This window comes from Mesoplodon bidens (assembly GCF_964165515.1).
Source record: "Mesoplodon bidens genome assembly, chromosome: 6".
NCBI classification, from domain to species: Eukaryota; Metazoa; Chordata; class Mammalia; order Artiodactyla; family Ziphiidae; genus Mesoplodon; species Mesoplodon bidens.
Window position 1 is genome coordinate 8,343,103 of NC_138162.1, and position 26,772 is coordinate 8,369,874.

At 49.4% G+C, this 26,772-nt stretch overlaps 2 protein-coding genes across 14 annotated transcripts; both read right to left on the bottom strand.

Moving 5' to 3' along the window:
• Window positions 1-54: 54 nt before the first annotated feature.
• ZNF79 (zinc finger protein 79) lies at window positions 55-15,096 on the bottom strand. 5 transcript variants are annotated; one of them, XM_081236523.1, is made up of 6 exons: window positions 14,625-15,096; window positions 10,368-10,456; window positions 8,046-8,172; window positions 7,396-7,491; window positions 3,913-4,013; window positions 55-2,598 (listed from the first exon to the last, which is right to left on the bottom strand). In XM_081236523.1, exons 1-6 carry the CDS (start codon window positions 14,638-14,640, stop codon window positions 1,732-1,734), a joined length of 1,296 nt encoding a protein of 431 aa, XP_081092649.1. In that variant the 5' UTR covers window positions 14,641-15,096; the 3' UTR covers window positions 55-1,731. The 5 variants fall into 5 exon arrangements, with proteins under 5 accessions (XP_081092649.1, XP_081092650.1, XP_081092651.1 ...); XM_081236524.1 differs by having other exon boundaries at window positions 3,913-4,018; XM_081236525.1 differs by having other exon boundaries at window positions 55-2,903; window positions 14,625-15,093.
• Window positions 15,097-17,331: 2,235 nt separating this feature from the next.
• SLC2A8 (solute carrier family 2 member 8) lies at window positions 17,332-26,648 on the bottom strand. Of its 9 annotated transcripts, none has more exons than XM_081237373.1 (10): window positions 26,519-26,648; window positions 26,265-26,427; window positions 25,808-26,014; window positions 24,045-24,144; window positions 22,433-22,632; window positions 21,599-21,742; window positions 21,391-21,499; window positions 20,476-20,649; window positions 19,954-20,099; window positions 17,332-18,400 (listed from the first exon to the last, which is right to left on the bottom strand). In XM_081237373.1, the coding sequence occupies exons 1-10, from the start codon at window positions 26,572-26,574 to the stop codon at window positions 18,263-18,265; spliced, it is 1,437 nt and encodes a 478-aa protein (XP_081093499.1). In that variant the 5' UTR covers window positions 26,575-26,648; the 3' UTR covers window positions 17,332-18,262. The 9 variants fall into 9 exon arrangements, with proteins under 9 accessions (XP_081093499.1, XP_081093498.1, XP_081093503.1 ...); XM_081237372.1 differs by having other exon boundaries at window positions 26,265-26,430; XM_081237377.1 differs by lacking the exon at window positions 26,265-26,427.
• Between the last annotated feature and the right edge of the window lie 124 nt (window positions 26,649-26,772).

Below are 26,772 nucleotides of genomic sequence, written 5' to 3' on the forward strand. Positions count from 1 at the left end.
AGCAGCAATCTGTGGACAACACATTTCTGTCCTGTATGGGACTAGCTCAGAAAATACCTAGAAAGGAAGTCTGCTTTTGGAGACACATTCATGGAGCTCCTCAAGAAAAAGTTCTTGGTCAGAAAGAAAACTTGGGGAGTTAAACATAATAAACACTTAGGGAAGGAGCTCTTCATCCCAAACCAGTTTAATCATTTGGTGGGTTCTGGGCCCAGGGCCCATGATTCAAGGCTTTGCTCTCCATTCCAGTGTGCAGCTGTGGTTCAGAACCACTGATGGGACAACCAAAGTCCTCTTCTGTAGTTAGCAGCTCCTAGCCCTACCCTGGTTTGCTTTAAACCAGTCACAGACTATTTTCTAATGAATGCTTTCATCTTTCCTAAGCCTCTCCCTTGTCTTTTCCTTAGTTCTGTTCCTTTTGAGTTTCTAGAGCTCATCACTCACTTTCACCTTATTTGATATGCAATGAATGAACCTCAAACACCTGGACACTGAGACAAAGCTACCCGAGCAGCCTGAAGTACCACCTGGAAGGGGCTTCTGGGCACTAGCCTAAAGGGAGTTGGGAATGACGGCACCAGGCACCAAGAACTTCGTTTCCCTGCCATTGGTCACTTGGCTGTCCCACTTAGTCATGGTGGTTTAGGTGGTTTTTAGTCACAGGTGCAAGCAGGGGTGGAAAACTGCTTTAGTGGAAAGGACTGCCCGAGATCCGCTGGAGTGAGGAACATTCCAGGACACGGGCAAGTCGGCAAGGAAACAAAGCTAGAGGCCTTGGGTGATGGCTGAGGGTACAAACAGCTTACCTTACAGTAGACCAGTAATGGGGAGTCTCAAATCAGGCTTACCTAACCAAAAACCAAGTAAGCTCACAGCAGTTTATAAGTGCTGAGATGAGATCTACACCATTTGGGTGCAAGGGAGAAAGGAAGCAGGCCAACAGGCTAAAGAGCTTGATTTAAAAGATACTCGGCTGTCAGCAAGAGGGGAAAGTAAAAAATGACTCACCTGCCTCTGAGCCAGGGAAAGCATGGCTGCCGTCACGTTGCCCCAGTTTTGTTAGCCTTCCCTCCCTTAAGAACTCCGTTTAAAGGTATGTGCCTTGCTGAGGGATTTCATTAGCTTCTTCCTGCACCCTCAACCTCACTGTCATTCCTCGGTCTTTTCTTGACAGCAGTAACTAGAATAGAGCATTCGAGCAGCTCAGAAAGTGCAGGTTGTGTGCAGCTGTGTCTAGATTCAGCATCCCTCCCCCAGCCCCATTCTAGTAACAGCTGGCTATAGAATCCCCTTCCTCACTTGAATTCACTCCCCCAAATCTTAAACCTCAGTGGCTCCACTATGGGAAATACTCGTTCCTGGCTAACATTTCTTGATTCTCCTGTTGCAACAGCCCTCATTCAAGCAGAGACTACTACAACCAGACCACTGCCAAAATACCTGGCCTTTTAAGTAGGAACCAAGTCTTTCACTCATTCTTTATAAATCAACGTTTCTGGAGTGCTTTTACCACTGAATTAAAGGTAAGTCTTTAAAACTGAATTGGAGTTGGGTTGTCTAAGAAGATGTTGAGAAAGAAGAGAGCAACTGAGACCTTCCAGATGCAACATGTAAAACAGTGACTATTAAAGGTGCTTTTGCATGTGGCTCTGGGCTAGACTTAAAGTCAGATGTCCCCAGATGCCTTCAGATTACCTGTCAGGTCCCCATCCACTTTGGTTATGTTCCCAGTTACTCTCCAGCATGGAGTCTCTGATGTCTAATGAAAGCTGAACTACACCTGTAGGCCTTCCCACACTCACTACATTCGTAAGGTTTCACACCAGTGTGAATTTTCTGATGCTGACTAAGGGATGAGCTCTGGTTAAATGCCTTTCCACACTCATTGCACTCATAGGGTTTTTCTCCTGTGTGAATTATATGATGTCGAATAAGGGCTGAGCTCTCACTGAAGAACTTCCCACATTCATTACATTTATAAGGCTTCTCCCCAGTGTGGGTCTTTTGGTGGATTATAAGGTTTGTGCTTTGGCTGAAGGCCTTCCCGCACTCATTGCACTTGTAGGGTTTCTCTCCAGTGTGAGTCCTCTGGTGGTTTGTGAGGTTTGCACTCTGGCTGAAGGCCTTCCCACATGCATTACATTTGTAGGGTTTCTCCCCTGTATGGATTCTCTGGTGCTGAATAAATGCCGCACAGTAGCTGAAGGCTTTCCCACATTCGCTGCACTTGTAGGGCTTCTCCCCTGTATGAGTCCTCTGGTGGTTTGTAAGATTTGCACTGTGGCGGAAGGCCTTCCCACAGTCACTGCATTCGTAAGGCTTCTCTCCAGTGTGAATTCTCTGATGCTGAACAAGGGCTGAACAGTCACTGAAGGCTTTCTCACACTCACTACATTTGTAGGGCTTTTCTCCGGTATGAGTTCGCTGGTGTTTTGTAAGGTTTGCATTCTGGCTGAAGGCTCTTCCACATTCACTACATTTATAAGGTTTCTCTCCGGTGTGAATCCTCTGGTGCTGAATAAGAGATGAGCTCTGGCTGAAGGCCTTCCTGCATTCATTGCACTCATATGGCTTCTCCCCAGTGTGGCTCTTCTGGTGCTGAGAAAGGGAAGAACAGTAACTGAAGGCTTTGCCACATTCATTACATATGTATGGCTTCGCTCTGTGAGGTTTAATTATATCTGAATTCTTCCTGAAGCTCTCTGTGTGCGTTTCACATTTACGGGGTCTCCCTTCTGTAGGAACTCTCTGCTGTGGAGAAAGAACTGGTCTCAGATTGAAACTCTTCCCCAGTTCACTGTTTCTGTGATCTGAATCCCCAGAGGGCATCTCTACACTTGGGTCTTGGAATGATTCTTCAGAAATGTCTTGTTCAGGTGGTGATTCAGATACAATCTTCCAATCTGAAGAATATTTACAAAAGCAATTTTAAAGATTCTTTTGGTGAAAGAAAAGATACCGAAAGACAAAAGGCTGAAGGAGTCTGGCTGAGCTCTTATGTGGGACAGGTTCGATGCTTCCACCCCCTTTCACCCAGGATGCTTCTGTTCTAAACCACAATGATCAGAAAGCTTTTCAGAGACTTGAGCATTCTTTGCTCCCTTTCCTAAACAACAGAAGTTTATCCTGAACCTGCCTCAGATGCACTCCTCTCCTTTCTTTCTGACACTGCTCTCCTGTGCTTTTGCCAAGTACTGGGTTGTCTTAAGCTGTCTTCTTAGTCACAATTCTCGGTGTGGTTTTGGGCAACCTACTATTACCAGGATTGAACAATTCACTTAAAACTGATGACTGATGCCAGCAGGATGAATGTTTTCACCTATCAAATCGGCAAGATTTAAAAAAAAATGGTTAATTCTAGAGTGTTTTAAGAGTGCAGCATTTGGGATATCTCACGCACTGGTGCGGCTGCATAAATGGACAGGCTTTCTGGAGAGTAATCTGGCTGCATGTGTCAAGAGTCTTTAAAATGCTGACATAGAATTCCACTTCACCTGCATTAATATCATTTGTTGTCAACACTGCATCATTTGTCAAATGAAAAGCAAATACCTAAATGTTTAATAACAAGGAATGACTATATAGTATAGCCAACCAAGGGACACTGTTCAGCAGTTATAAGTCATGTTTGAAATCTGTATATTATAATTCCTTTTGTAGAAAGGTATTTATTGAAAAAACACTGGCAAGTTATACAATGAAGATAAGCTGTGTTGTCTTTGGGTTGTGGGATTAGGCAGGGGTAGTTTTTATTTTCTTCAACGCTTATCTGTATTTTCTAATGTTCTCCAGTGACTATTATTTTTATAATAAAAGTTATAAAAACCTTGCTTTCAAGGACTATGCAGTGATAAAAATAAACAACATGCTTGTTAGATGAAAGAAGGAATATGTAAAATTACATACTGTTACCTTAATTTTAGAAAACGCTGCTTTTTGTAATACGAAGATTGAACGTAATACCTCTGTGTGGTGGGATGACAGGAGATCTTGATTTTCTTTTTTATTCTTTTCTAAACTTAAAATGAACTTATTTTTATTAGAAAAAAGTTATTTTAAAAAGAATAACATTGCTTTTATAATATGGATGGGGGTGGGTGATAATTTTAAAAAGAGTTACTGATTCTTAATCCCCTTTGGGACCTCATTCATTTTAAGAGAAAACCTTAAAGTGTGAATTAATGTATAATATTTGCAAAGTATTAAAACTAAGTGAACCCAATGGTCCCAGACATCTCTCTCTGTCTCCTTCATAGAGGCTTATAGCTAAGGGAGTGAAGTTTTAGGGAAGGCTATGGAGCTTCTTTTCACAAGGGTCAATTTTCCTGAAAAGATTCTTCCTGTTTCTACCTTATTTAGGAAAACAGCAGGTTAGTTTTAGGTATGCTTTATTTGACTTTCTATACAGAATCTTGACCCAGACTGCCTGGGTTCAAATCTGGGTTCAACCTCTTACTAGCTGTGTGACTCTGGGCAAATTACTATGCCTTGGATTTATTATTTGTGAATGTAGCTCTCTTACAGAATTATTAAGAGGACTAAATGAGCTAAAACACAAAGGACCCAGAATGATACCTGAGGAATAGCAAGTGTTATATGAGTGCCTGTTACTAACTTGGACCTTTTCCTTGTAAATCGTATTAAATGGTTTCCCATTAAGCAGGTTTCCCTCTAAGTTGCATGTGCATTCGAAGCCCAGTCTACTAAGAGCACCAAAGTTCCTGTTTCGGGTTGAGGGTATCTCTATGTTACTTGGTATTTGGTCTTACAGCTCTCAAAAACTGACCATCTATCTAAGTAAAAGATGGAAAGAAGAAAAGTGACAACAAAAGAAGCAGTGGGAGAAAGGAGCAATTAAGAAGACTATGCGGGGAATTCCCTGGTTGTCCAGTGGTTAGAACTCTGCGCTTCCACTACAGGGGGCATGGGTGCTGGCTCCTGTATAAGACGGTCTAATTATATTCGAAACTGAATATACCCAAAACAGAACCGCTGATTTTCCCTTTCAAGCCAGTGTCTTTGTCAGTCTTCCCATTCACCCAACTGCTCAGGCCAGGATCATCCTTAATGTCTCTTTCCCACACATCCAGTCCACTAGCAAGTCGTGTTGGCTTTAACACCCAATTATGTCCTGATCCTCCTCCTCAGCAGCCACCATCCTCTCACTGGAATGTCCTAACTGATCTCCCTGATTCTAGTCTTGAACACTGAAAGTCTAGTCTCCACACGTTATCTTTTCAAACACAAATATTATCCCTTCCCTGCTCAAAACCCTCAATGGCTTCCTATCTTCCTATTTGAATAAAACCTGAACGCCTTCCATGGCCTCTAAGCCTTACATGATCTGCCCCCTGCCTAGCACCCTCCCCACTTGTTTACTGAGTCCTAGGCTCTTCTCATCCTAACACAAGTCTAACTTATTCCCAACTCAAAGCCTCAACACGTGGTGTGGCCCAGAATGTTCCTCCTCCGGATACTTACACGGCTGGCTCATTCTTTTCCTTCAGATCTCAATTCCAGTGTCACCTCCTCAAAGTGGTCTTCTCTGTTCATCCGATCTAGGATAGCCCCCACCCCACCTGTATTCCCCTTTCTCACAGTACTCATCACCATCCAATATTGTATCAGTTATTTTGTTTACTCGCTGTATGTACGTTCCTCACTAGGATGTAAGCAGGGACCACGTCTTGTTCTCTGTTGCACCTCCAGTAGCTAAAACAACGCCAGGCATGTACCAAGCAGTGAGGCAAAGGCAGGTCGAAGACCTGGGTCTGTCTGTCACTCTGGGAGGGGTGGGATGGAATAACAGCTCTGAAACCAGCCCAGGAGGCACAGCGATGCCCAGGATGCTCGGTGGGTCTCAGAGCAGAGGTGCGACATCACAGGAGCAGTGTTTTAGCTACTCTAATAGCCAGATTTAAAACTTTGCTCCAGCTACTTCACTGTTACAGAATTAATACTGCCCTACATTGTCGACAACTTTTTTTCATATATATTAGTATGTCAAAGAGTGAGACAGATTTTGTTATCCACATTTTTTCAGATATAGAAACAGACGACCACAATTTAGTGGTTTACTCTGAATCCATGTAGTTAATACGTAGCAAGCCAGGACCTGGATGCGTCTTTCGTGGGTCCACATCCGAAGTTGCTTCCACACTAATACTCTACACTAATACCTCAGGGCACAGATCTTTGTGGTAACACCTTTTCCCAACTTCTGTTTCTAGTGACATGGTGATTTGAATCTTTTTCAGTAACCTTTAAAGGATCCTGAACCCCTCTGAGACTGTGATGAAATCTTTTCCCAGAAAGATGCAGTTATTGCCACAAAACACTGTATTCAATTCCCGAAGTTCCACACAGGGTTCTCTGGATTCAGATTAAAAGGTCCTGCATAACAAGTATGCTGTGCTGGGAAGCAGGGCGTTTGGGAGAAGGAAGCAGCAGGCAGTGAGGCTCCCTGTAAAGGGAAGTATTTCAGCAAGTGTGAGTGGTGCCTGGAGTTACAAGGGCTGAGGTGACATGCGATAGGCTGCTTAGAAAGAGGATAAAATGTGAAGAAGAGTTCAGATGAACCATGCGCAAAATAAGCCAGAGGCTTTGTTTTCATTGTCCTACAGCAACCATAAAAGATATAAAGCATTAGACCGCATTTTTAGAAAAATTTAAAATTTTGTCGCCTTAAAGTTGTTAAGTTCATTGTACCTCTGATTCTTTAAGTTTCAAAATATCAGAAGTGCCTGGAACCACAGGCCCTGCCAGAGGTCAGACATTTGCAAGGGCTGAAATATGAAGGCGGGGGTGGAGTGAGCAGCCTTAGATGAGTAGCAAGAGATAAAGGCAGAAACTATGGTTTCCCTTGCTCGTTTTCCCTAAGTTTCTTAGTATCAGACCTTCAGAAAATTCCAGCATGGCCACGAAGAGGGAGAGAAGGGGTGTGGGTGCAGAATCCAATAAAGGGTTAGTCAGAGAGGGGAGTAGCAGTAGGTGTCACAGCTGAAGCATGGCTAAAGGTGGGTACTTGAGATCCTCAGTGAGGTGAACCCGAAGCAGGGAATGTGCTAGGCCAGCAGAGATGACTCTCATTTCCCAGAGGCCAGCAATACCACCAGTGCTCCCAAATGCCTCCCAGCCTGGGGAGACTGAGTAGACAGCGTGGATAGAGGGCTTTGGAGTCTGACCGATGTTGCTTCAAACCCCAGCCTTGCCACTTTCTAGCTGTGAGGCTCTGAACCAGTGAGTTAGCCTTTCTCAGCTTTATTTTCCTCATCTATAAAACAGGGATAATAATATCTACCTCACCGGTTGTTAAAATACTCAAATGCACTAACACATGTTTCAAAGGGGCTTTTGCTCCCGAGACTCTGACTGGCTTAGTGCTTGCTCACATACCTGGACAGGTACTCCTTAGGCCTTCTCTCTCCAGCAACCATGAACCTTCCCTTTGTTCCAACTGGGAGTTCATACCAGGCTGGGAGACTGGAAGTCCTATTTAAGGGGGACAAAAAGTGGGGTTTAGAGATCTGTACTAAGTATAAATAGCCTCCCAGAACTGAGGGGAGTGGAAACAGGTCATTCATATCATTCATTCAACAAATATTTATTGAGCACTGAGCACTGTTTATTGGTACCAGGCGCTAGGGGACACAGCAGTAAATAAGATAGATACGGTGCCAAGGTCTTAGTAGAGCATTTCTGAAAAGAGCTAAAGTAACAGCCTCAAGGAGGGGTCAAGCCAGGGAGCTAAGCAAGCCCATGAAGCCAGATACTTAAGAAGATGGGAACTTAGTGACTATGGAGGAACTGGCCTGAAGGCTACCCCACCCTTCCTGGGAAATAAGAAAATGGGGAGGTGCAGCCTCGGGGGGAACAAAATGAAACTGCCTATTTCCCAAACCAGAACGCAGAGATCTTTCACTAGGGAACGAGGAGGAACAAACACTATCACTCTGGTGCAGCAGAGCCACTCGGGATCACTCGACACTGGGAAGTAAAACATTTTCAGAACTGAACAAATTCTGCATTTTCAATGGTTTCCTTACCCAGTAGGACCAGGTTTCTGGACTTTTCTGGCATCCCTTCCTTGAACCTGTCCCTCGGAGTAGGGGCCAACTGCCTCCATCCCTTCTGGGTAAAAGCTACGGTCACACTGTTGCAAGGTGTGGATCCCTGAAACAACAAGCATATTCCTTCTTGCCCAGTGGCCTTAGAATATGAGGGGGTGGGGAGGTTGGCAGCTCTGGGTGTGTTGGTTAGCGGGCCTACAAAGGGTCTTCGAAAGGACTCAGGGTAGTTCCAGAAAAGCATTTATTGATCACTTCTTATGTGCCTAACACTATATTGGATATTGATGCACAAAAATAAATAAAATACAGTCTCTCTTGTCTTCACATATTTATAATTCTAGTAGACTTTATACATAAATAGAAGAAACTATGTATATAAGCAGTAATTGGGCAGAACTAACAGGTGCTTGGGAATTAAAAGCGCCAATATAGAAAAAACAAAATTAGAATGTGTGAGTTTATGCAACAAGGAATCAGCTGCAAATTAGCAAAGAAATGTGAATGATTAATGTTTTCAGAACACTTAATAAATATTCCTGCTTACTCAGACATCACACAGTACAGCAGGAGAGCCAGCACGTATGCAACCACCTGTAATAATGTGTCAAAGAGATGGACACATTAGTTGCTAGGATAACAGAGGAGGAATCATAGATGGAGGGCAACCTGGCCTTCAAGGAGCAGGTTCCTCAGATGGAGAAAGAGAAGGATGTCCAAGGCAATGGAGGCATCAGGAGCAAAGGCACGGAGGCAACAGAGTCTTTGCCTATTTTCAGCTTAGGAAATGGTACCTCCAGTCACCTAGTTGGCCATGTCAGACAACTGGGTGCTATCTTCCCCTTTCTTGCAGCTCCTCATGTCAACTGCATATTCATTCTTCCTCCTCAATATCATGAGAATTCATGCATTTCTCTCCATGCCCCTGCCACTACCTTGCTTTAAGCCACCATCGTTTCCCAAATCATAACTAGTCTCCTGATTTCTAATTTTACCTGTCCTTCCAATACATCCTTCACACTGAGAAATGCACTAAACGGGACAAAGAGGGTCATTTTTAAAAATGATGGAATATTTAAAACATTTGGGTCATTTTGTAATAATCAAGAGAGTAAAATCCATTATGAAGATATAAGGGTCATGAACCAAATAACAAATATATAATTCATAAAGAAAAAACTGTAGGAAGTGCAAGGAGAAATTTAAAATATAGCTACGAGAGATGTTAAACAACTTAGTTGTTGACAGAGTTAATACAAAATAAACAAATAAATAAAGGTATGGAAGAAATGAGTAATTTAATAAGGTTGAGCCATAAAACCTACAGCTGCAATCACACTATACCTGGATGTTTTGTGTGGAGAAGAGACACAAACTTTGCCTGCATGGAGCACAGACCAGCTAAATGTGCAGACAAGAAACCAAAGTCACGATTTTGGCATATCTAAAAAAATAAAGACCCACCACCAAAAATATTCAATATATATGAACAAAATAGGAAGAAAATGAATTAGGGGATTCAACTCAAGAGATTTTGAAAAATGAATTTTAAAATAAATCTAAGGAAAGCAGAAGCAAAAAAACTAATACAGAAAATTCTGTTAATAAAGAGTAAAACTGATGAGGAAATCCAAGAGCAGGCTTTCTAAAAATGAAAACAGACCAATTCCTAGTCTAGTCAAGAAAAACAAAGGGAGAAGACAGTTCTTACCCTCATAGAAGGACTATGAAATGGAATTTATTAGAAATAATTCTGTAGAATACTCTTAATGAAATTGGGGAAATATTAATCAAATTCTACTAAGTGTAAATAAAAAGAAGGTTACAAATCAGGACAAACCCATTTGGGGAAAACAGAAAAAAAAGAATATGACTAAAAGGACACAAATCAGGGCCTCCCTGGTGGCGCAGTGATTGAGAGTCCGCCTGCCGATGCAGGGGATACGGGTTCGTGCCCCGGTCTGGGAGGATCCCATATGCCGCGGAGCGGCTGGGCCCGTGAGCCATGGCCGCTGAGCCTGCGCGTCCGGAGCCTGTGCCCCGCAACGGGAGAGGCCACAGCAGTGAGAGGCCCGCGTACCGCAAAAAAAAAAAAAAAAAAAAAAAAAAAAGGACACAAATCAAAATGTTAAGTGTTATTTCTTTGTAGGATTAAGTGTAATTTGGGGGGGGGGGTATGTTGTCTATACTTTTCAGGTTCTCTATAAAGAGCATGAATTCCTTTTGTAATTAAAAACCAAAAACACCCTTAATATTAAAAAAAAAAAAGAGGCTGCCTTTCAGAGTAACTTTCCAACTTACTTGGGGCCCAGCTGTGAGGAGACCATCTGCCATTCCTTCCTCTTCTGTGCCTTCCTCTTGGGGAAGGGCAGGATCTGGAGAAGGTGGCTCTGGAGGAAGAGAAAGAAAGCAGTGAGGCATAAAATTTACAGCTCACCAAGCTAGAAAGTCTCAAATTTTCACTCTGAAGAGAGTGTTCAAATGACATTATAGGTCCCAGGGCTCAATGAGGCTGAATTTGCAGACTTGCAATGGGATAGAAATTTTCCAATTTCCCTTCCTACCTCAGAAGTTCCATCAATTCACTCAAACACAGGGAGGCATTAGAGTGTAATAGAGTCTCAAGTATTCCAGATCTACCACTTACCAGCAGTGTACAAATCATGTAACCTCTCTAAGTCTCATTTTTCTCAACTGTAAAATGATAATATCCCATGTAAAGTTGCTGTGAAGATTTAAATGCAGACAAAGCAGTTGACACAATGCCTAGCATGTAAATATACAGCTTACAACTATTACCAATTAAGTTCCTTGGAGAAAGGGGCTCTGCAAATTTAAGACATTTGCTTAATCAAAAGAAGAGGTAATGACCAAGTGGGATTCATCCCAGGAATGAAAGGTTGGTTCAACAAATGAAAATCAATCTGTATAACACACTATATTAATACAAAGGGGAAAAAAAAAACCCATATGATCCTCTCAGTGAACACCAAGAAGGCCATTTTACAGAATCTGATACCTTTCATGATAAAACACATCCAATAAACTAGGAACAGAAGGGAACTTCCTCAACTTGATAAGAGGCATTTACAAAAACCCAGAGCTAAAGACTGATGCTTTTCCCCTAAGATCAGGAACAAGACAAGGATGTCTGCTTTTGCCACTTCTAATCAGTATTATACTGGAAGTTCTAGCCAGAGCAATTAGGCAAAAACAAGCAAACAAGCAAGCCAAAGGCATACGGAATGGAAAGGAAGAATTTAAACTACCTGTATTTGTGAATGGCATGATTTTGCAGAAAATCCGAAGGAATCCACAGAAAACTATCACAGCTAAACAGGTTCAGCAAGGTTGCAGGACACAACATGAATGTACAATAAAAAAACAACTCAATTAAAAATGGGCAAGAGGGGCCTCCCTGGTGGCGCAGTGGTTGAGAGTCCACCTGCTGATGCAGGGGACACGGGTTCGTGCCCCGGTCCGGGAAGATCCCACATGCCACGGAGCGGCTGGGCCCGTGAGCCATGGCCGCTGAGCCTGCGCGTCCGGAGCCTGTGCTCCGCAACGGGAGAGGCCGCAACAGTGAGAGACCCGCGTACCGCAAAAAAAAAAAAAAAAAAAGGGCAAAGGATTGAATAAACAGTTCTCCAACTGTATTTCTATACACTAGCAATGAACAATCCAAAAATGAAATTTTAAATTCCATTTACAAGAGCATTAAAAGAACAAAACACCTAGGAATAAACTGAACAAAAGAAGTGCAAGAGTTTGATTACTGATGTTATAAGCAAAAAAGTATAAATAACATAGGTAGGATACTTATTTTGGTATGGATTAATTTACTTTACTTTCTTAGCCATATCTACCTCTAATCTCTTGTCACTAGTATTCTTCTTAAAGTTGTTTTTTCAAAATGTTATTTTTTCATTTTTTAAATTAAATTTCACACATCATCCTCAACACTAAATTTTTTTTTTTTTTTTTTTTTTTTTTGGCGGTATGCGGGCCTCTCACCGTTGTGGCCTCTCCCGTTGCGGAGCACAGGCTCCGGACGCGCAGGCTCAGCGGCCATGGCTCACGGGCCCTGCTCCGCGGCATGTGGGATCTTCCCGGACCAGGACACGAACCCGTGTCTCCTGCATCGTCAGGCGGACTCTCAACCACTGCGCCACCAGGGAAGCCCAACACTGCATTTTATATGTAATAGATTTAAAACTGTTGACACCTCTAGTTGACCTTTCTCTGTAGACCATAAAGTCTTTAATTGAGAAAATCATTCCTTACAGACACTGAGGTATCTGTTAAGCTCAGAGCAATTTCTCATAAATTGATGTTATTCTCAATCCTAATTCTTTGTTTTTTTAATGTGTAAATATTTCAGAACAAGTATTTTTATGGATACTGTTACTTTTGCTTCCATTTAGATACTTTTCTTTAATAAAAAATCATCAAATCTCAAAAAAAAAGAAAAAAAAGTGCAAGACATTACACTGAAAATTACCAAACATTGTTCAAGGAAATTACAGAAGATCTAAACTTTCTACAAGGCAACAGTAATTAAAATAGTGTGGAACTGATATAAGGATAGACATACAGATCAATGGAGAAGAACTGAGAGTCCAGGAATAAATCCATACATTTATGGACAACTGATTTTCAACAAGAGTGCCAAGAAATTAAATTTCTTTTCAAAAAAATAGAGATGGGACAACTGGATATCTACATGCAAAAGAATGAAGCTGGACTCCTACCTCACACCACATATAAAAACCCAAAATGGATCAAAGACCTAAATGTAAAAGCTCAAACTTCTACAAGAAAATACAGATATAAATCTTTATGACCTCTGATTAGGCAATGGGTTTCTTAGACATGATACCAAAAGCACAAGCAACAAAAGAAAAGCTAAACTGGATTTCATAAAAATTAAAAACTCTGTGCTTTAAAGGACACTGTCAAGAAAGTGAAAAGATCTGCAAATCATATATCTTCTAAGGGTCTAGTATCCAGAATATAAAAAGAATTCTTTATATTAAAAACTCAACAAAGAAAGACAAATAACCCAACTTAAAAATGGGCAATGGGTTTGAATAGGTATTTCTCTAAGTAAGATACAAACAGCTATTAAGTATATGAAAAGATGCTCAACATCATCAGTCATTGGAGAAATGCATATCAAACCATTATGAGATACCACTTCACACCAAGATGGCTAAAATTAAAAAGATGGAAAAAAAAACAAGTGTTGATGAGTATGTAGAGAAACTGAAGTACTCATACATTGCTACTGGGAATGTAAAATGGTGCAGCCACTGTGGAAAACAAGTCTGGCAGTTCCTCAGAAAGTTAAACAGAGTTACCAAAGTTACCAGAGTTATAGAATAATTCCTCCCCTAAGTATAAACCCTAGAAACATGAAAACACATCCACACAAAAACTTGCACATGCATGTTTACGGCATTATTCATAATAGCCCAAACTGGAAACCACCCAAATGTCCAACAACTGAGGAAGAGATAAATAAAAATGGAATATTATTCAGCCATAAAACGTAGATTCCTTCATGTTACAACATGAACCTTGAAACGTTATGCTAAGTGAAAGAAGCCAGACACATATATCGTATGATTCTATCTTCATGAAATGTCCAGAATAGGCAAATTCATGAGGACAGAAAGTATTGAATAGATTAATGGTTGCCAGGAACTAGGAGGAAGGGAAAATGTGGAGTAATATCAGTTTCCTCTTGGGGTGATGAAAATGTTCTGGAATTAAATAATGGTGACGGACTTCCCTGGTGGTCTAGTGGTTAAGACCCGTGCAGGGGGCATGGGTTGGATCCCTGGTTGGGGAACTAAGATCCCGCATGCCGCACGACGCAGCCAAAAAAAAAAAAAAAGGTGATGGTTGCATAACTTTGTGAATATACTAAAAGCTACTGAATTGTACACTTTAAAAGTGAATGCATGTAAATGATATCTCAGTTAAAAAAAGGTGCTTTCAAAAGCGTCATTTTGATGCTTACAGCTCTTAGAGGTGAACGAGGTAGTTAACGTTATTTTACCTTTTCCTCCATGAAGAAACACAGGCTAAGAAAGCTGGCTGGTACCCCAGAGCTTAAACAGGAATCCTAGCCTTCTGATTCTAAATCTCCAGTATCCTCCACGATTTCACAATCCAACTGGGTTGAACCCATCCTCAATATGAGGTGAAGCCAACGGGCTCCCATTCCGAACATCCCTGATGCTTCAAGAGGTCTGGAAGATCAGAAGCAACAGAGGAGGCCCTGAGTAAGTCCCATTTTCCTTCCCAGGGCCCATTTCTCTCTACTTTCTAATGCCATGGGTCCATCAACAGATTGGAGTAAGGGACAGGACACAGAGATGATCCAGGGCTGAGCTCTTGCAAACTTTTCTGACCCCGGAATTCTTTATTCCACAAAAAGGATCGTCCCCCAGCCACTTGTGGAAAGGATGACCGCCGAGCTCTGATCCGGGTCACACAGCACTGTTAGCGGACAAGCTGGAAGCCACAAACCGCTCCACCACTCCGTCTCACCTCCTTCCTCCAGCATTTGGGTCCCAACTCGCGCCACCGCCTCCCAGCAGTTTTCTGAGCGTCAGCGTCGCTTCACTGCAGCCCCAGCCCCGCTCTGGGCTCTTCTCTCAGGCCTCTCCCCTTAAAGGCCGGGTCTGAGCCTGCGGTGCTGAGCCCGGTCCGGCCTGTCCAGCCGGGTCTTTCACTGTCTCCCCAGCCACAGCCAGGCCTCGGCTGGGGAGCCCGTGGCGCACCTGCCTCGGTCTCAGGCAGAACACCACGTGAAAAAGCCGGTGCCACCTACGCGAGAGAGCTCCCGGCTACCGCCTCCGGCACGAGCTCAGAAACTGTGGCCGCAAACCCGCCTCTCGCTCCAAACGGGACGCGCCTGAACAACGCCACTTCCGGTCATGCGCACATGCCTCCCTGCTCCACCGGACTTCATTTCCCAGAAATCTCCGGGCTCGTTACTGGCCAAAGCCTTTTTCTGTCTCTCGGTGCCAGGTTGTGACCCGCACACCCTTGTGGACAGTATTTCCCAGCGAGGCTTCCGCCTGTTCTTGCTCCCAGAATCTATTTCCCATCACGCTTTGTTGCACATAGCTTTCAGGGCCACCGGATCCAATGACTGGGGCCTCTTGGACAGGAAGAGACTTGGCCGCGAAGGCTCACGGGAGTGGTGCTTTCAGCGCAGGCGCAGATCTGCACTAGGTCTAGGCGCCTGGTTTCTGCTCAGGGGTTTGATGTGCCCGGGGCCCGGCTCCACGAGGTCCTCTCCCTCGTCAGTCAGCTCAGGGCCCAACCCCAGCCACCTTCACGGTCCTCTTGCGCCCTTCTGATAGTTTGGGAGGGGTAAAGGAAGTGAGGGCCCCTCAGTGTGAACGGGGCAGCCGCAGGTTGGCCTGGAACGGTCAAAGTATAAAAGTTTATCATCAGGAAGACGTCTTCAGTAATCTCAGGGGAAGAAGCACACTTTAACAGTGTTCAGTTAGAAGTGTTGGGAGAGGAGATTCCTGAATATCCTGTCCTTGGGGGCTTCCGTGCTGCCCCAGGGGATATTTCAGTGGGCTTCCTCAGAGCGTTGATGGAATTTCCCCACAAGCCTGTTGATTTTCACTAATCAAGCAATTTTCTGATGAGCAATTTAGTTTCAGAGGCATTTTGACGTTAAGGAGATGAGAATGTGTTACCCGGGAAGCGGAAATGAGTTTGGGGGTCCTAAGCCTCTTTTCATTTTGTACTGTCTCTCTCCCTTTCAATCATAGCTCGTAGTGTTGTTCCCAATATGATTCTACATTTGTGGGTCTTCTATGAATCTCATTGGGATTCACTCCATTAAGCAAGTCACACCCACAGATCTCTTTGAGATAAGCTGTTCTCTACCTTGGGCTTGTGTGATTTTTAGGCTTACAACTTTGGAGGTCAGAAGTCTGAAGTGGATCTCACTGGGCTAAAGTCAAGGTGTCTTCAGGGCTACTTTCCTTCTGGAGGCTCTAAGGGGAGAATCTCTTTCCTTGCTTTGTCTAGCTTCCAGAGGCTGCCTGCATTCCTTGGCTAGTGGGCTCTTCCAGCTGGTGTGTTCTGCCCGTGCCACAGGCCCAGCAGGTGCTAAACCCATAATAGCCACTAGGACGTAGCAAGGGGTTTCTTGCCTTAGCCTTGCGAACCCACCTATGGCCACTGGGGGGTAGCAGAGTGGTTCACGCCGCAGTTGATTCCGCCCGTGTCCACCGGGTGGTGTTAGGGAATTTCTTGCCTCGTTCTCAGAAGCCAGGATTCTCCTGGAAGTTGTTCTGGGGGTGGGAGTGGGAGATGGGGTGGATGTCGGTTGGCAGCGCACATTTCTATCCCAGGCTGGGTAAAGCGCAGCGTCTGCTGCACCTGTCTTCTGGGGATGTCTCATCCTGCCCCACTTCTTCATGGACCTGTGCCTGATGGTGCTGGACTGGGCTCCTGGGGTAGATACAGGGCTGTCAGCTGGGGCTGGCTCTTAGTCCCTGAAGCACCTTGTGCTCTGATGGGAAGGCCTTAAGGGAGTGTACGGGCACCTCTGAAAAGTGTGTGTGTCCACGGTCCTTGGTACCTATAAGTAGGTGTTGGTAGCAATCACAGGTTGCTGAGGCAGTGGGGTAGGAAATAGAGTATAAAGAGAAACACTTGTAAAGATTTCAAATATCCCCTTATGAAGCACCCCTAGAGCTTCACATGCAGCCTCACAACCAGCCTTGCATGCAGCTCCCTGTCTCCACCACAGCCTCCCACCCTCACCTGCACAGCCTTACCACCACCAGCAGCTAGACTGATTGAGCACTTATTCAGTGCCATCCTCAGATCTAAATGCTTTACGTGATCATCTCCTTTCATCCTCATAACCCCACGAGGGAGATAACATCATTATGCCCATTTTACAGATGAATGAACTGAGGCTTAGGGAAGTTAAGCGATTTCTCCTGCTCTCCCCCACCGCTCTGCCCTGGACCACTCCACACTTCCATTCCCCTTGTCTCCGGTCTCATTCGGTCTCATTACAAAGCTTAATACAAGATGTCAAGGTGGGCACATGCTGGGCTGCACAGCCTGAGAAGTGAATAAAAACAGGTTACGGAATGGGAAGTAGGGTGTCCCACTTCTGTGCAGTGATGCCGGGAAGCAAGTATGTTGGGGGAGAGATCCTTCAAGACAGAACGAAATTCTCAACAGAGGTTCTGTCTGGTAAGGTGCAGGTGGGAATATTTTATTATTTATCTAAACAAAGGAGTTATTATTTGTAAAGTGCTTAGGATAGTGCCTAGCAGATGGTTAACTGCCATAGAAAATAATTATATGACATAAATCTGTTTTCCAGTTTTCCTGCAATAAACATGTATTACTTATACAGTAGACAATAAAAGTAATTTGTAAAAGACTTCTGGCTCCATTAAAGTTAATATGAAGAGAGGCTTCTTTTTTGCAGGAGGAACTCAAGATCTGATGACTAATGATTCAGGGGACTGAACCCAAGGAAAGAGTCAGGAATGACCTCCAAGTGCCAAAGGCAAGCCTAGCTGACCACGAGAAAGTAGATCCATAGATGTTCTTGGCAAGACTCAGTTCGTGGGAGGCCTAGTTTTATGGAAGGCACAGGAAAATGCCCTTCTGGACTGCAGCCCACACAAAGAGGTCATGACCTGATTTTCTGAGTCAAATATTTATTTGGCAAAGTTCCTTCCTGATAATGCAGCCATGTGAGAGGAGTAACCATGGCCATCACCCAGCCTCCAAAAGCATCTTCTCCAGAAAACCAGGAACCAAGAGTCCCCCTTCTCTGTTGTCACTTTTGTGTCGTGATGGAGACGGCACGTGGAGGACTGACCACAGGACAACAAAGCGTCTCCGAGATGTTCCCTCCGCACGAGTCACAGGGCAGCAGTGGAAACTGGACCCAGGGGCTGGGAACCTTGTCCCCGTGCTTCACTGGGCTGTAGAGAGCTGGGCAGGAAGGAGGGGCCCCAGAGGACAAGGCTCCAAGGGGCTACAGTCCTGGCTCCTGACTCCCTGGGGGCAGGCGGGGCGTCCAGGCTGCAGCTGAGGCTCAGTTTGGAGTCACAGGCGGGCACCATCCCCTCCGAGGCCCAAAGCCGGTCCAGCTAGGAGGGGCAGCCACTCACGGGAAGGGGCTGTCATCGCCCCTCAAAATGGGCTGTGATTTGCTCCAAAGTCTTTCCTTTCGTTTCAGGGACACAGGCCAGAGTGAAAAGGACACTGAAGATGCAGAAGGCAGAGGCCAGCCAGAAGGCACCGTAGGGCCTGAGCACCTCCTGCAAAGAGAGTGGAGAGGCCATGCATGGACGCGGCAGGTCAGGAGCCCTCATGCCCCAGCCGAGAAGCCGAGGCCCCAATCGGGGCCCACCCTGCCCAGGCTCAGGGGAGTGGAGGAGGTTCTGGGGTCCGCCATCCAGAAGCCTGAGCTGAGCACTGTCCAAGGTGTGGAAGTTGTGTGGCGGGGACACTGAGGTTCACTGTGACGAAGTGACTGCCCCCAGGTCAGAGACCTGCTATCAAGTGACAGCTGGGCTTCCTCCCCCAGTGTGTGACCCCAGGGCCCACAGATCTCCGCTCTACACTCAGCTTTGGCCCTGCCCTCCGTGGTCCCTGCCGCCTTAGGAGTCTCTTCTTGGTGCGGGAGGAAATGGGGGAGCTATCAGCAGGTGGCGATGGGGGCGTATGCACACACGGGGACACTCAGGGCCCACGCGTGGAGGGGGGAGGGAGCGGTGACGTTCAGTCAGAGTCAGTCCACTCTCCCAGCCCAGCCCCAGTGACCTCCCAGGTGCCAGAACCGAAGGCCACTCCCTTTCAGCTCCTCTTCCTCTGGGACATGGTGACCCCACCCCCCGCTGCTTGAAGTCTTTCTCTTGGCCTCTCAGCACTGTACACCCGCAGGTCACTCTTAGGTCCTTTGGTGCCATCCCCCTCCTTGACTGTCTGTCCCCTCCAAGCTCCTGGCAAGTAATTTCCACCCCCAGGCCTCTGCTCTGGTCTTCCTGACATGCTCCCCGGGGTAGCACAGGCTCTACACAGAGGCCGGTCCAGCCCCAAGCATCCACCCCTCTCATGACCTGCCTCCCCTGCCCCAGCCCGGCCTCCTGGTGCTTCATCCTCCCCCCACTGTCCACTGTCACACCAGTCCTTGTCATAAAGGGGACCCTGTCCATCTCATTCACTGCCGTTCTGGCACCCTGAACAGGCCTGGACATGGTACGTACCAGGAGACCTGGGGGGGAACGAATGACTGAACAAATGCCTTGACTGTCTGCACCAGAGTGGTGCCCCCTATCGGACGGGAGGCCCTGAGGCAGGGACCATGTCTGTGTCAGCCCATCCGTGAGAAGGTGGCAACGTGTTGAACTGAACTGATGCTCCCATCAACCCTGAGAGGAAGGTACGTTACCCTTGTCCATTTCCAGTCCAGGAAGCTGGCTCAGAGAAGGGTGAGCAGCACACCCAGCGTCACCCAGCAGGGAGGCGGCCAAGATGGGGAACGGAGCCCAGGCCTGTTGACTCCAAAGCCGGAGTTTCTCTCACAGCCCTGCTTTCCAGCCCGTGTCCCCGGAGTCCAATGGGGGACGAGGTCAGCCCTGCTGTCCTGCCTGGACAGCCTGGAGGTTCCTGAGTGGCCACAGCCTGGGGTTCTCGCCTGCCCTGGCCCGTCTGCTCCCCCTCACCCCTGACCAAGATGGTGTCGCAAGACGCTGGGCCTCAGCCTAAATGCAGAGCCACGGACCCCAAATCTCTCGCAACAAGAGAAATTCTGAAAAGCGCTTCTCTGCCGACTACTGCGTGAGGGGAGGCCATCAGGGCCCGCACTCACCATGAGGCTGCTGAACTCTTTTGTCACGAGAAAGGCCATGAACCAGTTGGTGAGGACGCAGACGCCCGTGGCCACGCCCTTGACGTGCAGGGGGAAGATCTCAGACATGAGGAGCCAGGGGATAGGTCCCCAGCCCACAGCAAAGCCTGCGGGAGCAAGACAGGCGTTAGGGCCCACGGGGCTGGACCCTCGGCTCGCTGCAGACCACCTGGGCTGAAGTCTTGCGGGGCTGCGCAGCTGTGGCCTGAGGGGGCCTGGATCCCAGCCTGGAGTCTTAGGCCACTGTCCTCACTTCTTATGCATCAGGCCTTTGCTACGGAACGGGACAAGGAGGGACCTGCTTGGAGGGCTGCCGTGGCAGTCGTGTGAGAGGAGCAGAGACGGGCTCGGCTTGGTGCCTGGCACACGGTCAGAGCTGCAGACGCAGAGGCGAGGGCGGGTAGGCCTGGCCTCACTGGGAGCCACAGGAACCCGGGGGCGACAGGGCGGCCCCCTCACCCCCCCCTCAGCCCCCCCACTCACCGGCGATGAAGAGGCACATGCTGCCCACCGCCAGCCAGGCCAGCCCCACACTGCCACCGGCGGGCTCCATGGAGATGGGCGCCAGGAGGTCCACGTGTGAGGAGTTGCTGGGGCCGCCCTGGGTCAGCTTGAAGTAGGCGCCAAAGGCGCTGGTGCTGAACACCATGACCACACCTGCAGGCGGAGCGCGGCAGTGGGCAGGACAGGGCAGGGGGAGGCGGCCCGTGGCCCGGGCACGTGGCACTGGGGGGCTCGAGTCTCAGTGCACTGTGGGCCACAGCAACGTGGCCCGGATGCCTCTGAGAGGGGGAGTGAGCAGAGCCCTGCCTGGCTGCACTCACCCGGGCCCGGCCCTGCCAGCCCCGGCTTGGACCTTGAACCTCAGCAAACTCCAAGAAGCTCTTGGAAGCAGACCCTCCCTGGCCTGAGGAAGCAGGAGCAGCCACAGAGGCCAGACCCACTTTCCCAGCAGCACCAAGTGCTCGGTGGGGCTCAGAACACCAGGAGCCTCACTCGGATCATCTCCTGATCCTCACAATGGCCCACAGTTACCCCCGTTTCACAGAGGGGAAACGGGCTCAGGTAAAGTCACTTGCCCAGAAAGACCACAAGCTTCTGAGCCACTTCAGCCCGGGCCCTCAGTTTCCTCATCGTACCCTGGGCCCTGATGGCGCCTTCTTGTAGGTTCACTGTGAAGGTTAAGGTGTGATGCAGCGATGCCGTTAGCACGGGCCTGGTCTCAGACAAGTGCTCGGTGAGAGCTCTCCTGAAGTCTTGGCCTTGTTCTCAGGGACACTCAGCCATTGTCCTCCTCCCTCAACGTGGTGACCTCAGCAAAGACCCTCCAGCCTGTGGTGGGAGGCTGGCCTGGGCCACCCACCTGCAGAGGGCTGAGCTGTCACCCTTGGGCCTCACCTGACAAGGCCAGGAGCAGCCTGCGCCCGGCTCTGTCCATGACGAGGGCCGCTACAGCCGTGAACAGCACCTGGATGATCCCCACGATGACCGAGGCCAGGCTGCTGTCCTGAGGAGACGGGCCGAGGCGGGTCAGGCGAAGACCCCGGAACTAGATCCCACCCATATGGCATCCAGGTGAGGCAGGCCGGGGCAGAGGCCTCTTTACCTTGAACTTGGCCTCCTCAAAGATGGTCTCTGCATAGAACATGACAGCGTTGATGCCCGACAGCTGCTGGAAGGCCATCAGTGAAATGCCGATGATGAAGGGCTTGTAGACGCCAGGACGCCGCAGCTGGGCCAAGTGGAAGCCCTGCTCAGATGGAGACCAGGCATCAGTGCTTCTCTCTACCCTGTCCCGAGGGCGCCCCAGCTTTGAGCCCACCGTCCTGAGGCCTGGTGGAGTAAGGGAGCCTCTGCTTCAGGTCCCTGCATCACTTCAGCCTCCGATTTGTAAGGTGACAAGATCCTCACCTCCCCACGTCCCTTCCTGATTTGTTGGGGGATCTACAAAGATGTTCTATGAGCAAAGAGCCCAGGGTTCCCGAATCCCACCAGCCTTGGGTCTGGGCCTGGGCCAAGCGCCTCCCCACGCCCCACTGACCCTCACCACCACTGCCAGACACGTGCTATGACTCCCACTTTACAGATGAAGAAACTAGGGCTAAAGATGGGAAGGTCACACAGCAGGTAAGGGGCAGAGACTCAGTCTTCTCCCCTGCCTGACAACTCCCTGTAAGTCCTCAAATCTGCACCTGCATTTTCCTCTGATGTGGCCTGGCCTTTCTCTTCCTGGGACAGGAAGATCAAGGCTCAGGCTTTCCCAGGGATGTCCAAGGTTGGGGCCCAGCTGAGCAGTGGGGCTCGAGCAGGAGAACACCCCTGATCCCAACCGCCACTGTTCGTGTACAACCTTTGCAACAGACTGTGTTGACCTCCCCTGGCTGCAAAGGGGTGATACCTCATGGTCCCCTCCCTCCAGCTCTGGCTCCCAGCCCCTCACCTGGTGCTCAGCCCCGACAGGGGGCTCTTCCCAGCCCTGCTCGGAGCCCCACAGGAACTGCATGGCAGCCACGGCTTCCTGGCGCTTGTGCTGAGTCAGCAAGTAGCGAGGGGTCTCAGGCATGCAGCACATGAGCAGCAGCATGAAGGAGGGGGGCACACAGCCCAGCACAGCCAGCCAGCGCCACCTGAGGACCCAGCCTGGGTGGGGCGGGGTGGGTCAGACATCAGAGCTGGGGTGAGCCAGCCTGGACCTTCTCTGGGAGTGCCTGCCCCCTCGCCATCCCCAGGGACTCAGCTTAAGGGGTGGGGACCTCAGTACCTTCGCATGACTACCCTCGGGTTTGTCATTATTATTGCGAAATGTTGTGGAAACGATGGGGGGGTATATCAGTGAATATTTATGTAGCCATTAAACAAAGGCGCTTGCTGTATTGACGTGGTATATGGCACCATTCGTCTAAAACGTAGGAGTGGGGGAATAAATATGCATAGTCCTCCTACATGCAGACTCTCAGGAAGGCTGCCGAGAAGCAGGCCAGGCTGGCGCCTCCGGAGAGGAAGAGGGACAGACTTGGGGGAGACTTTTCACTGAAAACCAGTCAATCAAAACTCACAGAAATTGATCAATGAAAGTGCAGATTATGATGAGCTGGAGGAAATTCTACGGGTGTGACCCACATGTCTGTCCCGAACGTCAGTGTCTGTGCAGGGGCTTTGGCATACTGCTGGCCCCGCAAGGCAGCTAGACTGCTGGCAGGACTCTGAATGAGACTCAGGAGGGTAAGTGGGTAAAAATGAAAGACCACGGACCCGCATGTCAGCTACTCTGAAGAACCAGAGGGCACGTGCCCCAGGCCCTGCCACAGCCCGTCAGGCCCAAAGCCCCCCCCACCCCCAACGGTTCTCAGGCCATGCCTTGACAATTCTCATTTGGGACCTGCTGCCAGGCACTTTTCACAGTGTCACTTAATCCCTCAACAGTCTCGGACTAGGTAGGATTATCTCCACTTAAAGACAGGGAAATTGAGGCTCCCAGGGGCAGTGTGACTACACCAAGGTCACACAGCTAGTAACTGGCAGATTCCCCTAACCTGGGACTGTCAGATGTGAAGCCTGCCCTCTTTCTATCCCAGCTCAGTTCCAGTCTGCCTCTGGAAGCTTCCTCATGCTGGCCCCAGCTCTGACCCTCGGGTCCCCTGGAACCTGCCTCCTTCAGGCTGCAAATCCAGTACTGATTCTGAGGGAGACAGGCTTGGGTCCTCCAAGCTCTTAGGCTAAAGACTCTGGAGTGCCCCCTCCACCCCCAGGACCCTAGTTTGCCACCACACAGCGAGGTACTGACCTAACCAGTCAGCCCTCCCTGCACTCCTGGAATGCGCTTCTGCTCTGGGAAGATGAGGACATCACCTTCTCCAGCTCTCCCCAGAACTTTGTCCCAAGACCCACATGACCCAGGGTCTCAGGGAGGTGGTCTGGGAACCTGGCATCTTGGGCAGTGGCTGTGTGACCTCAGGCAAATCCCTTGACCTCTCTGAACTTCAGTTTCTATATCTGTAAAATAGCCACGAAGCCATTAACAGTTATCAGGAGAGATAACACGAAAACTATACCTGCCAGATAGGCTAGGAGGATGCCTATGACGACCATCAGCTGCACACAGGAGCCGAGCAGCCCCCGTACTTCGGGGTAGGCAATTTCGGAGATATAGACCTGTTGGTAATTAAGATGGGATTTTACTTGGGGTCGAAGAGTTCTTAAAACTGGAAAGTCTCAACCATTCAGAGCTGAGGAGAGCCTCGACTGGGGCAGCTGCAGGCCCAGCGGGCTCCTAACTGCAGGCCCTGGTCAGCCGAGCCCTCCGCATACCTCCCTGCCCCCACCAAGTGATCTGCAGCAGGTGTTGAAAGGGTATAGAAGTGGCTGCTATGTGTGTGGGGCGGGGGCAAGAAGGGCTTTTCAACCTTTCATTTATTGTATGTATACCCTTGACAGAATGCAAATCCTGATGCAATAGGTGTGCGGTGGTCCAAGATTCTGCCTTTCTAACCAACTCCATGTGACACCCAGGCTGCTGGTCCAAGGACCGTACTTTGAGTGGTGCCCTTGGAGTGAAAGCAGGAACTCTTCACCTCAGTTGCTATCAGTGACTGCCACGGCATCCTCTGGGCTCAGGAGCCAGAAAGCCCTTGCCCATGCTTCTAGGTTATTCCATACCTTATGCCCATGTCTAAGACAGGTGTGTTTTGTTTTGTTTTGTTTTTTTGCGGTATGCGGGCCTCTCACTGTTGTGGCCTCTCCCATTGCGAAGCACAGGCTCTGGACACACAGGCTCAGCAGTCATGGCTCACGGGCCCAGCCGCTCTGCGGCATGTGGGATCCTCCCGGACCGGGGCACGAACCTGTGACCCTGCATCGGCAGGCGGACTCTCAACCACTGCACCACCAGGGAAGCCCCGACAGGTGTGTTTTTGCCCAGTAAAAAAAACCCTCCAAAATATAAAATCCAACCTAGCTGCTGCCTGTTACCCAGCAAATGCAGTTGAAATGAGTGGTAGGTGCAAAGGGATGGATTCTGAGCTACTGCTCTCCATCTTGACCAGGTTAGGGTGTGGGTGGTTGATCATCCAAACTCATGACCAGCGGCAGTTCATGGGTCACCATCCCAGCTGCCAGGGTCCAAAGTCCTTCCACAGGCCATGCCAGGGCCAGGGCTGTATGTGCAGGGTCTCACTGAAGCCTCACAACCACAGCACGAGGTGATGCTATTATTCCCATTTTACAGGCGCAGAGACGTGCTCTGCCCTGGTAAGTGGCAGAGCCAGGACTTCACCCAGATGTCCAGCTCCAAAGGCAGCCTGGGCAGTGCTGAGTCAGGAGGTGGTGAGAGAGAAGCAGGGGAAGTGGCTGGAGGTCAGGTTCCTGAGCAGTGAAGGGGAGGGCAGGTCCCAGCAGGCTTTGCCCCTGGGGACAAACCAGAACAGGATTTTCCTGCTAAACGGTAGTCAGTGGTCTGAATGACAAAGGGGGGATCTGAGCCATACTGTGAGGCTTCTGTTGACCATCTACAGATACCATCTTATTTGTAGAGCAAAAGAGAGAGCTTGTTAAGTGGCACCATCCTGGGCTACAGTAATAGCTTCACCACTGACTAGCTGTGCCTAAACAAAGGACTTCAGGTTTCTTAAGCTCACTTCATCTGTAACCAAGGACAGTAACAGCGGCTATTTCCAAGGCCCGTTGGAGTGTAAGGAAGACGAAGCAGGGAAGGGGCATGGTGCCAGGTAGGCAGGGGGCCGCAGCCAGGGAGAAACAAGGCCCCCAGGTCTGCTCCTTCTCCCGGGTCCCAGGGCGCCAGGCTGGGGGACACACTCACCGGGGCCACTAGCGAGGCAATGCCGCAGGCCAGGCCGGTGAGGAGGCGGCCTCCGAGCAGCATCCACACGTTCTGAGCCGCGGTGATGACGGTGAAGCCGGCCACGAAGGGCCCGGCGCAGAGCAGGAGGCTCAGCTTGCGCCCAGCGCGGTCCACGAGCCAGCCGCCCAGCACGCCCCCCGCCGCGGCGCCCAGGGTCACGATGGCCTGGGGGCGGGGCGACCGCCGGCTGAGGAGGGGGCGCCGGAGGGTGCCGCGGCCCAACCTCGCCCTCTACCCCACCCTCAGCGGCCTTGGGGGAAGGGGATGGGCGACCCCTGGCAGGGGAGCCGGGACGTACTCGGCGGAGGGTCGCAGTGCCCGCCCGAAGCCAGGCAGGGGGAGGGTCCTGGCGCCCATCTTAAGGGTGGGCGAAGGAGGGTCCCAGGAGGGCTGGAGGGTGAGCCCGAGGCCTCACCCCGAACCAGGAGGCGGCGGCATCGTCGAGGCGCAGGGCCGGGGGCGCGGCACGCCGCAGGCTCGGGATGGCCGGGGAGCTGTAGCCGAGCGCGAAGCCGAAGCTGAGTGGGCCCAGAGCAGCGGCGAAGGCGGCGAGGAAGACGCGGCGGCTGCGGGGAGCGCTGCTGGGACGGGGAGGTCGGTGAGCGGGGCCTGGCGCAGCGGGAGGGGCGAGGCAGCGCCCCCGGGGCTCGGGTTCCCCTGTCCGCTCACCTGCCGCCCGGCGGCCGCAGGAGCGGCTGGGTCTCCTCCTGGTCCCCAGGAGTCATGTCCGCCGCCAACGCTTGCCCGGTCAGCTCCGACGCCTGTACTGCCACGGGTCCCGCGAGTGCGGCCTGCACCGGCCTGTCAGGCCAGAGCCAGCCAATGAACGGTGAGTGGTGGCTCTGGGGCGGGGTCGGAACGGCGGCGGGTATGGGAGTAACCAATGGGAACTCAAGGCGGTGTTCGCCTCTGCGCTAGGAGCC